The sequence below is a fragment of the Epinephelus fuscoguttatus genome, linkage group LG15, assembly GCF_011397635.1.
Source record: "Epinephelus fuscoguttatus linkage group LG15, E.fuscoguttatus.final_Chr_v1".
NCBI lineage: Eukaryota > Metazoa > Chordata > Actinopteri > Perciformes > Serranidae > Epinephelus > Epinephelus fuscoguttatus.
Genome location: NC_064766.1, coordinates 42,651,489 through 42,664,881, shown reverse-complemented (window position 1 = coordinate 42,664,881; position 13,393 = coordinate 42,651,489). Strand labels below are relative to the sequence as shown.

General features: G+C 49.2%; 2 protein-coding genes across 18 annotated transcripts; one reads left to right on the top strand and one right to left on the bottom strand.

Moving 5' to 3' along the window:
- Positions 1 to 13,237, bottom strand: si:dkey-154p10.3 (zinc finger and SCAN domain-containing protein 2). 3 transcript variants are annotated; one of them, XM_049599311.1, is made up of 8 exons: positions 13,143 to 13,237; positions 7,638 to 8,120; positions 6,747 to 7,371; positions 4,184 to 4,244; positions 1,875 to 2,006; positions 1,515 to 1,648; positions 878 to 1,001; positions 1 to 541 (listed from the first exon to the last, which is right to left on the bottom strand). In XM_049599311.1, the coding sequence occupies exons 2-8, from the start codon at positions 8,091 to 8,093 to the stop codon at positions 388 to 390; spliced, it is 1,686 nt and encodes a 561-aa protein (XP_049455268.1). In that variant the 5' UTR covers positions 8,094 to 8,120; positions 13,143 to 13,237; the 3' UTR covers positions 1 to 387. The 3 variants fall into 3 exon arrangements, 2 of the variants coding, with proteins under 2 accessions (XP_049455268.1, XP_049455269.1); XM_049599312.1 differs by having other exon boundaries at positions 7,638 to 8,033; positions 13,143 to 13,215; XR_007451170.1 differs by lacking the exon at positions 13,143 to 13,237 and having other exon boundaries at positions 529 to 541; positions 1,515 to 1,718; positions 7,638 to 8,673.
- Positions 9,270 to 13,149, top strand: LOC125902737 (uncharacterized PPE family protein PPE21-like). Of its 15 annotated transcripts, none has more exons than XM_049599322.1 (6): positions 9,270 to 9,407; positions 9,558 to 9,617; positions 9,723 to 9,902; positions 10,233 to 10,412; positions 10,638 to 10,982; positions 11,253 to 13,149. In XM_049599322.1, exons 1-6 carry the CDS (start codon positions 9,276 to 9,278, stop codon positions 11,814 to 11,816), a joined length of 1,461 nt encoding a protein of 486 aa, XP_049455279.1. In that variant the 5' UTR covers positions 9,270 to 9,275; the 3' UTR covers positions 11,817 to 13,149. The 15 variants fall into 15 exon arrangements, with proteins under 15 accessions (XP_049455279.1, XP_049455277.1, XP_049455285.1 ...); XM_049599320.1 differs by having other exon boundaries at positions 9,558 to 9,902; positions 10,233 to 10,262; positions 10,338 to 10,412; XM_049599328.1 differs by having other exon boundaries at positions 9,558 to 9,902; positions 11,253 to 11,297; positions 11,568 to 13,149.
- Positions 13,238 to 13,393: the final 156 nt, after the last annotated feature.

The window sequence follows — 13,393 nt, the reverse complement described above, 5'->3', positions numbered from 1 at the left end:
TTTTTGTCAAAGCTTTAATGCCAAGAAAATTTAATACTTCATAAAATTGCGATTAAGACGTTTTAATTTTCCAACATTTGATTTATCAACTTTTAATACTTTTAAAGACCTATTTATGGTTCAATTTGGCAGATTAATTCAGGGAAAATGAAGGACGTTGGTCCACAGTGACATATTTAAAGGAGAAAATGAAATAAAAACAAAAGGCAGTTTGTGTTTTTTTGTTTCACCACGTTTTTTAGTTTAATTTAAAAAGTCCAGCAAATAAAAAAAACAACCAATAAAAACTCAGAGTGTCTGTGACATCAGCAGCAGGTCTGGTGACATCATCAAATGGGACAAAGTCGTCATATGGCTAACAGTCCAATCAGAGCGTCCGATCAGCTGTCAAAGCCTGGCGTGCTGCGAGGGGGCGTGGTGTCTGCGCATGTGTCTGAGCAACAGCTGGCGGTCTGGACTCGAGTAATCACACTGTTGGCATGGAAACGCCTCACCAGTATGATGACGGCGAGCATGAAGGTCCAAACTCTTCTTCTGGATACTGATTAAAGAAAAAACAAAAAACAGTAGTTTAAATCTGTGTACAGGTGTGTCCAGGTGTGTAGGTACCTGCTGTAGTTTATATCTGTATACAGGTGTGTCCAGGTGTGTAGGTACCTGCTGTAGTTTATATCTGTATACAGGTGTGTCCAGGTGTGTAGGTACCTGCTGTAGTTTATATCTGTATACAGGTGTGTAGGTACCTGCTGTAGTTTATATCTGTATACAGGTGTGTCCAGGTGTGTAGGTACCTGCTGTAGTTTATATCTGTATACAGGTGTGTAGGTACCTGCTGTAGTTTATATCTGTATACAGGTGTGTCCAGGTGTGTAGGTACCTGCTGTAGTCACAGAGTTGACACCTGTAGGGTTTCTCCTGACTGTGAGTCCTGATGTGTCGGAGCAGAGAGCTGCGATCTATAGAAGCATACGGACACTCAGCACACCTGTACGGCTTCTCACCTGAAAACACACAGTGTGCATAGTCAGCTGACTGGTGTGTGTCCTAAGGTGTGTTTTTTGTTTTTTGTTTTTAAAAGTTTTATTTCCTTTATTAATCCCCCTGAGGGGAAATTCAATGTTTTCACTCTTGCTTGTCAGTTACACACAGGTCTGAAAGACACACACATGCACAAACAGGACCTATACATGCACAAAGTGGAGAGATGTCAGAGTGAGGGGGCTGCCCTTGGACAGGCGCCCCGAGCGGTTAGGGGGTTCGGTGCCTTGCTCAAGGGCACCTCGGCAGTGCCCAGGAGGTGAACTGGCACCTCTCCAGCCACCAGTCCACACTCCATATTTTGGTCCAGATGGGGACTCGATCTCCGGTTCCCAACCCAAGTCCCTATGGACTGAGCTACTGCCGCCCAGTCCTGTTTGTGCATGTGTGTGTCTTTCAGACCTGTGTGTAACTGACAAAAAGAGTGAAAAAAATTGCTGTGTGTGTGTGTGTGTCCTCAAGTTTGTGTGTGTTACCTGTGTGTGTCCTCAAGTGTTGCAGCAGCGAGGCCTTCAGGCGGCTGCAGTAGGAGCAGTGAGGACAGGTGTACGGTTTGTCTCCTCTGTGGATTCCCAGGTGGCGTCTCAGCGTCAGTTTGGTGGAGAACTTCCTGTGGACAGAAAGAAGTGACCAACCACAGCCCTGTAACAGGTAACACACCTGAAACACACCTGGTTGAGCTGTGGCTGTGTGTTTAGATACCTGCACTAACAGGACGCAGCCTGAGTGACCTTCAGCTGCTCTGTCCACCTGTCCTCTCCTGTGATTGGTCAGTGTGTGAAGCCTGTGATCATGTGATCAGCAGTGCAGTGATGGATTGTGGGTGATGTAGTTACCTGTGGCACAGAGAGCAACAGAAGTCTGTGTCTGTGGCGTCCTTCTCTTCTTCTGTGCTTCTTCTCGTTCTCTTCCTCTTTTTGTTCTGTGTGACGTTCTGCAGAGAGTCCGTCTGACCTCTGCTGCTCTGACTGCCCTCACACACACACACACACACACACACACACACACACACACAGAGTAAAAAAAACACAGTAAAAATGTGCAGTATCTGTGTAATATTTTAACAGTTCTTTTTTATTTTGAAAGTCAATGACACAAGTGTAACCTTCGACCATGTGGTCACACTGGTCACCAACGTGGAGCATGCTAAAATGTTTCCGAACCTGACAGTGATTGAATGTTTTCACCATCCAGTGAAAGAGACGTCCAATTCAAGAACTGAGAACCAGCTTAATGTGAGGGACTGGAGCCTGGGGGGCCTCTCACCCTACAGGCCTCTCACCCTACAGGACTCTCACCCTACAGGACTCTCACCCTACAGGACTCTCACCCTACAGGACTCTGACCCTACAGGCCTCTCACCCTACAGGCCTCTGACCCTACAGGACTCTCACCCTACAGGACTCTCACCCTACAGGCCTCTGACCCTACAGGCCTCTGACCCTACAGGACTCTGACCCTACAGGACTCTGACCCTACAGGCCTCTCACCCTACAGGCCTCTCACCCTACAGGACTCTCACCCTACAGGCCTCTGACCCTACAGGACTCTCACCCTACAGGACTCTCACCCTACAGGCCTCTGACCCTACAGGCCTCTGACCCTACAGGCTTCTGACCCTACAGGCCTCTGACCCTACAGGCCTCTCACCCTACAGGACTCTCACCCTACAGGCTTCTGACCCTACAGGCCTCTCACCCTACAGGCCTCTCACCCTACAGGCTTCTGACCCTACAGGCCTCTGACCCTACAGGCCTCTCACCCTACAGGCCTCTCACCCTACAGGCCTCTCACCCTGCAGGCCTCTCACCCTACAGGCCTCTGACCCTGCAGGCCTCTCACCCTGCAGGCCTCTCACCCTACAGGCCTCTGACCCTGCAGGCCTCTCACCCTACAGGACTCTGACCCTACAGGACTCTCATCCTACAGGCCTCTCACCCTACAGGCCTCTCACCCTGCAGGACTCTCACCCTACAGGCTTCTGACCCTACAGGCCTCTCACCCTACAGGCCTCTCACCCTACAGGCCTCTGACCCTACAGGACTCTGACCCTACAGGACTCTGACCCTACAGGACTCTCACCCTACAGGCCTCTCACCCTACAGGACTCTCACCCTGCAGGCCTCTGACCCTACAGGACTCTCACCCTACAGGACTCTCACCCTGCAGGCCTCTGACCCTACAGGACTCTCACCCTACAGGCCTCTGACCCTACAGGACTCTGACCCTACAGGCCTCTGACCCTACAGGCCTCTCACCCTACAGGCCTCTGACCCTACAGGCCTCTGACCCTACAGGCCTCTGACCCTACAGGCCTCTCACCCTACAGGCCTCTGACCCTACAGGCCTCTCACCCTACAGGACTCTCACCCTGCAGGCCTCTGACCCTACAGGACTCTGACCCTACAGGCCTCTCACCCTACAGGCCTCTCACCCTACAGGACTCTCACCCTACAGGCCTCTGACCCTACAGGACTCTGACCCTACAGGCCTCTCACCCTACAGGCCTCTGACCCTACAGGACTCTCACCCTACAGGCCTCTGACCCTACAGGACTCTGACCCTACAGGCCTCTGACCCTACAGGCCTCTGACCCTACAGGCCTCTCACCCTACAGGACTCTGACCCTACAGGCCTCTGACCCTACAGGCCTCTCACCCTACAGGACTCTGACCCTACAGGCCTCTGACCCTACAGGCCTCTCACCCTACAGGACTCTGACCCTACAGGCCTCTCACCCTACAGGCCTCTGACCCTACAGGCCTCTGACCCTACAGGACTCTCACCCTACCGGACTCTCACCCTACAGGCCTCTGACCCTACAGGACTCTCACCCTACAGGCCTCTGACCCTACAGGCCTCTCACCCTACAGGCCTCTGACCCTACAGGCCTCTGACCCTACAGGACTCTCACCCTACAGGACTCTCACCCTACAGGCCTCTGACCCTACAGGACTCTCACCCTACAGGACTCTCACCCTACAGGCCTCTGACCCTACCGGACTCTCACCCTACAGGCCTCTGACCCTACAGGACTCTCACCCTGCAGGATCGTCATCAAACACACTTAAGGACATTTATTTATAGACACCTTTTCATAATAAAAGCTTCTGAGTGTGAGGAGAGGACACTTTGAGTCATCTACCTGTCTGCATGCTCCGCTGCCTTCTGTCCTGCTCGTCCAACCAGCCGGCCCCTCCACAGGTCTGAAGGAATCAAATCACATTATTGATTAGTACTCAGACCATTCACTGAAGGAAAAGTACAACAACAAAACTCTGTCACAGTCCTGCATCAGAGAGTTCAAACAGGAAGCTACTGTCAAACAGGAAGTGACCTCATGATGGGACGGCGTATCATCTCTAGTCAACAACTCTCTGTGCTTCGTTCTGATTTGCAGCTTTTCAGACTTATTTTGTGGCTGAATATACAGTGGTGGAAAAAAGTTTTCGGACACCCTTAAAATTTTACACAATCTCAAATATTATCATGAAATATTTGTGTAGACAGATACAAACAAATATAAATTATATTTTTTTGTTTATTGTTTACAAGAAAAACTAACAAAACTAAATTCTTGACAGTTTCAATATGTCAGTTCTCAACATTGTCGGTATCAGAGTCAACAAATAACAGAGAATGTGTTCAAAACTGAACACAAAATAAATAAACCATCACATCATCAAATTAATATTTAGTAGTCCTGCCATTGGCACGTAGTAGAGCTCTAATCCTGGCTGGCATGTTCCCCACGAGCCTTTCAGACTGTTGAGGGGTAATCTTGTCCCATTCTTCTTGAATTACTGCTTTTAATTCTTCTAAATTCTTTGGTTTATGCTTTGAAACAGACCTTTTGATAATCCACCACAGATTTTCAATGGGGCTCATGTCCGGGGATTGAGCTGGCCACTCTAAGACCTGGATACTGTGCTCCTGCAGCCAAGTTCTGCTGGCCTTGGATGTGTGGCAAGGGGCATTATCTTGTTGAAACATCCAGTTTTTACCTCGACGGAACAGTGCAGCGCAGAAGGGAGCATGTGGGTTTGGAGAATGGTCCAATACTTGGTAGAGTTCAATGTGCCATCACAGACAGTGAGATGACCAACACCAGCAGCGCTCATGCATCCCCAAACCATGATACTGCCTCCACCATGCTTGACTGTAGGTACTGTACATGCTGGAGATAATGCTTCGCCTGGCCTTCTGCGTACCCTCACATTAGTAGGAGGAAGATAAAGCTGGAAACTGGACTCATCTGACCACAAAATCTTCTTCCAATTCCTGGCTGTCCAGTTCTTGTGTGCCTGGGCCCAACGGCCGGGCTAACCTCTGTCTCTCATTGATCAGGGGCTTCTTGATAGCCTTGTAGGACCTTAAGCCGTGATCTAAAAGTCGGCCACGTACAGTGCGGGTGGAACACTGGACACCAGTTTGGTTTGACCACTGCTGCTGAAGCTCCTGTGATGTCATTCGGCGGTTTTGCCTGCACATGCGGATCAGGATGCGGTCATTTCTTGCTGAAGAAACCCTTGGACGCCCAGATCTTGGTTTGTCTTCCAAGCTGTTGGTTCGTCTGTATTTCTGCAGAGTGTATCCAACTGCTGAAGGACTGCATCTGCACTTCCTGGCTATCTGGCGGCAGCTGTACCCTTCCTGGCTGAGAATCTTTATCTTCAGGCGTGTTTCCTGCGTTAGGTTCCTTGTTTTAGCCATTTTTGTGTCTGAAGAACTTTCAAATGTGCTGGCTTTATGTAGACACGAAGCTTGGCAACAAAAATTGTGTCTTTTAATAAAAAGAACGACCTTCATCACTGGTACCAAAATGACCCAATACTCAAAATGTCTTATGTATTTTTATGGAACCAATCAATTTTAAGTTTTTAATGGCTTTTTTAGGATTTATTTAGTATTTTGGCTGTGACTGTACTAAAAGAAATTGCACTTGAAGACCTAAGAGTGATTCTTAATGCAATATTTCACAAATGCATGGGGTGTCCGAAAACTTTTTTCCACCACTGTAATTTGTAGCTTCTTAAAATCTGAATGAGGATAGTGATAGTGAGATGCTGGCTACAGTGATGAAACAAAACCAGCATCAGATGGACTGTATTCATAATCAATACGCCAGTGAGAATGTGTGTGTGGGCGGGGCATAAGCACATACAGCCAGCAGCAGCAGCGACCCACCGTCTGACACCGGCACACCGTGAGGACAGAAACAGAGGGCTCTGTGGGGACAGAGCACCTGCTGCAGCAAGCCAACACACCGTCTGTGGTCATTTTGACCTGACCAGCTGACTTCACTACAAGCTGATTGGCTGTTGAAACAGGTGACGTGCTTTAAAACCAGCCGCCGGCCATTTGACCAGCTGAGTGTCAGGTGACACCATCAGCCGGCTTGAGTCGAGCTCAGGCCGGCCAGTTCACACCGCTGACACTTTTCTCTGTGACGTTCTGAAACAGTTTCATCTCGTCATGAATCTTTGGTCTGAACTGGACTTTAGATCAGTGAGGTCAGTTACTTTCAGGTACAAACTGTAAAACGCAGAAATAAATGACAAACAAGGTCGACAGTGATCAGAACCAGGTTCAGATCAATCGATCAGCTGACTGATGGTTCCAGATGTTCAGAACCTGGATCTGAGTGTGGACGACCTGCAACTCAGACTAACCTACGTTACCTGAGTAAATGTACTGAGTGTTCACACCTGAATGGTTGCCATGGTGACGCTGACTGGAGCCATCATGTGTTTGTCGGTGAGCGTTTCCTGAGGCAGCACTCCTGAACGTCCTCAGACAGATGGGACAACTGAACGGCCTCAACGCCACCTTCTTCTTCTTCTGTCTCTGCTCCTCCCTCCTCCTCCTGCTGCAGTGGCTCCTCCAGTGAGGCTCCAGCTCCTCCCAGCTGTCAACTGTCCAGCTGCAGAGGATGCAGCTGAACCCACTGGCCATCCGGTGAGACCGGATATGAACGTCCAGGAGCCGCCTGGACGGCAGCGTCAGAGGACACAGGAGACACGACAGCTTCCGTTTGCCACAGGAGGAAGTCTTCGTCTGCTGGCCGTCTGTCTCGCTCTGCTTCACATTGCTAGGCTGCGACAGGTGGGCGGAGTCATCAAGCGGAGCGTGGATGGGGCGGGAGGAGGTGGGAGGGGCAGGAGGAGGAGGAGGAGCTTTGGCAGCTGATTTGCGACACAGTCCCAGAGTCATGAGATGAGCGGACTGCGCCATCTCCTCCTGGGTGGCAGGGGGGGCGATGGGACAGGACAGATCCCCTGACCCTCCCTTCAGAGGAAAGATGGAAGATTCCTCCTCGAACAGAGTGCTGACCTGCAGACAGGAAACGTTCTGTCATCAGTTCCAGAGACCTTAAAGGGACAGCTCACGTTTATATGAAACAGTGTGACACCCAGAGGTGATGGACGTCAGCACGCCGCCAGTGTGACCACGATGAGCTGACCGCCACGGTGTAACAACACCTCATGTAAACATGAGAATATTTCCTTCCTGTGTGTGTGTGTGTGTCTACATGTCTGACCTGGGCATGGCTTGTACTAAGAAATGTCTTGTGTATGTTTGAGTGTCAGGTGTGTCACCTCACAGGTGTGTGCGACCTGCAGCCCCCCCTCGCTGCTGATCTCACAGGTGGGTGGGCTCATGTTGTCCAGCATGTTGTAGAGCAGAAACTCCTCGTCCTCGTCACTCTGCTTCGATTCTCCGTTCAGATCCAGCTGATAGGGTGACACCCCCCGCTGGAGCCCCGCCTCCTCTCGGTCCTCAGCCCCGCCCCCTCCATCAGCACCCCCCAGGTATGTGAGGGTGGGGGGCCGGTGCCTGAGCAGCAGGTGGCTGCTGATGGTGGCTTTGAGGCCGCAGGTGAACTGACAGAGTTTACAGCGATAAAATTCCACCAGGAAAGACTCCACCAGCCCCCCAGACAGACCCTCCACCTCCCCACAGTACAGACTGGAGCTCATGGCCCCGCCCACCACCTGCAGAGTCACAGGACTGATGTCACGGTACCGCTGCTTCACCGATGATGACATCACCATAACATCACAGGCAGCAGAGCACACTCTCTGAAAACAGAAATATGATTCGGTTACTCTGTTCTACAGGAGGGCGGTCTGACAGACAGGAAATACCCAGGGAGCCAAAACACCATGGTGACGAGGTCAGAGGAAGACAGTCTGATTGGTTCACGATTATGGAAAGGCAACAACAACTGAAATAACCAAGCGTTACAACCAAGGTCTGCAGGAGACCATCTGTGAACATTTAAACCTTTAAGCCCCGCCCCTCAGCCCAAATTAAAAACCTACGCTCCTCCCAGGCTTAAAACTAATGAACAGTCCCTGACTGAATCCAGGGTTGCCAACTCTCACACATCTGGCGTTAAACACACGCATTCACCTTCCATCTCACGGTCTCACTCTGCCAAACCAATTCTCACACCAGTGACGAACGCTGGAAAAAAGGCTGGCAGCTGAGTATTTTAAATTAATTTCCAACAACCGGTGCGCCGGGTGGGCGGAGTTGAAGTTTGTAGCCAGACTTCAGAGAGAGGAGAGGAGAGAAGAGGAGAGAGAGGAGAGAAGAGGAGAGGAGAGAAGAGGAGAGAAGAGGAGAGGAGAGAAGAGGAGAGGAGAGGAGAGGAGAGAAGAGGAGAGGAGAGGAGAGGAGACGAGAGAGAGGAGAGGAGAGGAGAGGAGAGGAGAGAAGAGGAGAGAAGAGGAGAGGAGAGAGAGGAGCAGACTCCGCCTAACCGGCAGACCAGTTGAGCAAAATGGAGTGCAGCCAAATGTTTCTGTGGAAAGCTACTCTCTGATTGGTACGCAATCCATATTTGCGCTTTGATTGGGCAGCTCTAGTCTCAGGCTGGGGAGAACGTGACTTTTCAAGTGAACTGAGAGACGCTTGACTGGACTTGAAGAAAGGTAAGTTGGCTCACTGGTAATTTGATGTCTTCGGTAGTGCCCGGACCGCAAACTGGATGTCTACTGGATCCGTCGTGTGCGTAATTCGGCCGCAGCGTGATTCGGCCGCAGTGCGGACTCACAAAAAAATGGCCCTGGCGGCCCACTATGATTGGTGAAATGCCATACACACACACACTACGCTGTTACCAAAATTAAAATAAATCTCAGTAATACCCGACCTGCCCTGGAAGAGAGTACCAAAGCTAGAAAATCAATGTGCTCATTCACTTCTCACACACATCCTGGTGGTAGTAGATGGCCCCGGAGTACACAGTGCCTATGGTGAAAGCATATTCTCACACAACAGGACAGGTCACAACAGGACAGGTCACAACAGGACACATCACAACAGGACAGATCACAACAGGACACATCACAACAGGACAGGTCACAACAGGACAGGTCACAACAGGACACATGACAACAGGACACATCACAACAGGACACGTCACAACAGGACACATCACAACAGGACAGGTCACAACAGGACACGTCACAACAGGACACATCACAACAGGACACGTCACAACAGGACAGGTCACAACAGGACACATCACAACAGGACACGTCACAACAGGACACATCACAACAGGACACGTCACAACAGGACAGGTCACAACAGGACAGATCACAACAGGACACGTCACAACAGGACAGGTCACAACAGGACACATCACAACAGGACACATCACAACAGGACAGGTCACAACAGGACACATGACAACAGGACACATCACAACAGGACACATGACAACAGGACACATCACAACAGGACACATGACAACAGTACACATCACAACAGGACACATCACAACAGGACAGGTCACAACAGGACACATGACAACAGGACACATCACAACAGGACAGGTCACAACAGGACAGGTCACAACAGGACACATCACAACAGGACAGGTCACAACAGGACACATGACAACAGGACACATCACAACAGGACACATCACAACAGGACAGGTCACAACAGGACACATGACAACAGGACACATCACAACAGGACAGGTCACAACAGGACACATGACAACAGGACACATCACAACAGGACAGGTCACAACAGGACACATCACAACAGGACACATCACAACAGGACAGATCACAACAGGACAGATCACAACAGGACAGGTCACAACAGGACAGGTCACAACAGGACAGATCACAACAGGACACATAACAACAGGACACATGACAACAGGACAGGTCACAACAGGACAGGTCACAACAGGACAGGTCACAACAGGACACATGACAACAGGACACATGACAACAGGACACATGACAACAGGACACGTCACAACAGGACAGGTCACAACAGGACACATCACAACAGGACACATCACAACAGGACAGGTCACAACAGGACACGTCACAACAGGACACGTCACAACAGCACACATCACAACAGGACAGATCACAACAGGACACATGACAACAGGACACATCACAACAGGACAGGTCACAACAGGACAGATCACAACAGGACACATGACAACAGGACACATGACAACAGGACACATCACAACAGGACAGGTCACAACAGGACACATGACAACAGGACACATCACAACAGGACACATCACAACAGGACAGGTCACAACAGGACAGGTCACAACAGGACACATCACAACAGGACACATCACAACAGGACAGGTCACAACAGGACACATGACAACAGGACACATCACAACAGGACACATGACAACAGTACACATCACAACAGGACAGATCACAACAGGACACATGACAACAGGACACATGACAACAGGACAGGTCACAACAGGACAGGTCACAACAGGACAGGTCACAACAGGACACATGACAACAGGACACATGACAACAGGACACATGACAACAGGACACGTCACAACAGGACACGTCACAACAGGACAGGTCACAACAGGACACATCACAACAGGACACATCACAACAGGACACATCACAACAGGACAGGTCACAACAGGACACGTCACAACAGGACACGTCACAACAGGACACATCACAACAGGACAGATCACAACAGGACACATGACAACAGGACACATCACAACAGGACAGGTCACAACAGGACAGATCACAACAGGACACATGACAACAGGACACATGACAACAGGACACATCACAACAGGACAGGTCACAACAGGACAGGTCACAACAGGACACATGACAACAGGACACATCACAACAGGACAGGTCACAACAGGACACATCACAACAGGACAGGTCACAACAGGACACATCACAACAGGACACGTCACAACAGGACAGGTCACAACAGGACACATCACAACAGGACACGTCACAACAGGACACATCACAACAGGACACATCACAACAGGACACATGACAACAGGACACGTCACAACAGGACAGGTCACAACAGGACACATCACAACAGGACAGGTCACAACAGGACACATCACAACAGGACACATCACAACAGGACACGTCACAACAGGACAGGTCACAACAGGACACATCACAACAGGACACGTCACAACAGGACACGTCACAACAGGACACGTCACAACAGGACAGGTCACAACAGGACACATCACAACAGGACACGTCACAACAGGACAGGTCACAACAGGACACATCACAACAGGACAGGTCACAACAGGACACATGACAACAGGACACATCACAACAGGACACATGACAACAGGACACATCACAACAGGACACATCACAACAGGACACATCACAACAGGACAGGTCACTGGACCACAGATTGATGAAATGGACCTTGAGCTGCACCATAAAACAAATATTGAGCGTCTATGAAGTGTGTGTGGCTGAGGCCTGTAGATATGAATATGTAAACGTACACTCATGTCTTCTGTTTGCCACATGTGCACATTTACTCTTTTAAGGTAAAAAAAAAAAAAGTGCCGCCGTGTCCACATATGAACGTGACCACGCACGCACAAGCAGGTGTTACGTCACGAGCTAAAATCTCACTCTAGCCCTCTGACCAAAGCTGGCACCCATGACTGAACCATCTGTCTCCAGAGTTGCCAAGTCCACTCATTATAAGCAACTTTGGGCTTGTTTTTCTGTAAAGTCACTTACAAATATTGGTAGTCGCAGGTCACGTTTTTTTTTTGGGCTTGTTTCTAAAGCGTAGTTGCTTATTTGGGCATGTTCCCAGCTCCATAAGTTGTCAAGCAGATATTTTCGATATGTTATTTAAACGTAGGATAGTTTGTCTTGCCTGTTCCCTCTGTCCCTCCCCTTTCCCCATGCACACAGGAGACAGCAGAGTTTTTCCCACCCGCATCCTGCTTCCAATTGGCTCTGACCCTGATGGCAACGAGTACTAGCCAATCAGAGGCAGAGCAGGGTAATGCGTTGTTTTTTTTCTGGTTAGGAAAATACCAGTCCTGTAACTAAAAGAAAAAAGTTAGATGAGTGCATAAAAAGCAATAATAAATGAAGATTTTGTGAATTCAGGATGATATTTATTTGTATGTGCAAATGTTAATTATCAGAGGTTTACTGTGTATATAATGTACTTGGTACTACATCAGTCTATATTTGATATCCCATCTGTTTTCTCATCTTAAATAATGTTAAAAGGTAGTTTAACTCTCTTTTGTGGATGTAAATTGACAATCTGTGCCCACAGTTTAAAATCCGTCCCCACGGATTGTAAAACCGTGCACACAGTTTATTTAATTTTCTCTCACCGGAACCTCGGGGGCCTCCGTAGAAAACGTCGCTTGTTTTGGGCTTATTTTCACAGGCCTGGTTGCTTATTTGTCTCGCGAGATCTGGCAACAGTGTGTCTCCATGTTCACACAGAGACGATACAAATACCAGAAACGTTTCTTCACAGATTCACAACTGTTCTGAATATAAAGACAAAAGTCATCTCTCTGAAAATATTCAGTTAACGTCACAAACACGTCACGAAACGAGCATACGGCTAAGGTAATGCTAACGTGATGCTAACGTGATGCTAACCGGAGCTCTTACACCGAGCTGTGAAGGGAAGCTAACAGTGTTAGCAGAAGCTAATGAGCTGTTTGATGCTTCATCACTAACGTTACATCACGTTTTCACAGCGCGGTAACAGGTGAGATTAAAGACAGAAACACCTGGACTCACCTGATGGATGCTACAAACATACCACTAACACTGCTGTTCTTCTTCTTCTGTTGAATTCCTGCTTCTTCTTCTTCTTCTTCTTCTTCTTCTTCTTCTGTTAAATTTCCGGCAGACTAGGCACGGTTTAGTGCATTGCTGCCTCACACTGGAGACTATTCGTCATTGCAGCTTCAGGCACTATTCCCTATATTTTACCATACAGGTTTGTTGTTAAAAGGAAGTGAACTGCTTCCCTAGCGCCCTCCGTTTCA

Coding starts and splice junctions, on each gene's coding strand:
- LOC125902737 (XM_049599314.1), top strand. CDS start 9,276: ATGGCCCCGGAGTACACAGTGCCTATGGTGAAAGCATATTCTCACACA. Junction 9,903..10,232: donor GACAGGTCACAACAGGACAG/GTCACAACAGGA, acceptor ACAACAGGACAG/GTCACAACAGGACAGGTCAC. Junction 10,413..10,637: donor GACACGTCACAACAGGACAC/GTCACAACAGCA, acceptor ACAACAGGACAG/GTCACAACAGGACACATCAC.
- si:dkey-154p10.3 (XM_049599311.1), bottom strand. CDS start 8,093: ATGGTGATGTCATCATCGGTGAAGCAGCGGTACCGTGACATCAGTCCT. Junction 4,245..6,746: donor TCACCATGGCAACCATTCAG/GTGTGAACACTC, acceptor TGATTCCTTCAG/ACCTGTGGAGGGGCCGGCTG. Junction 1,002..1,514: donor ACACTTGAGGACACACACAG/GTAACACACACA, acceptor GTGTGTTTTCAG/GTGAGAAGCCGTACAGGTGT.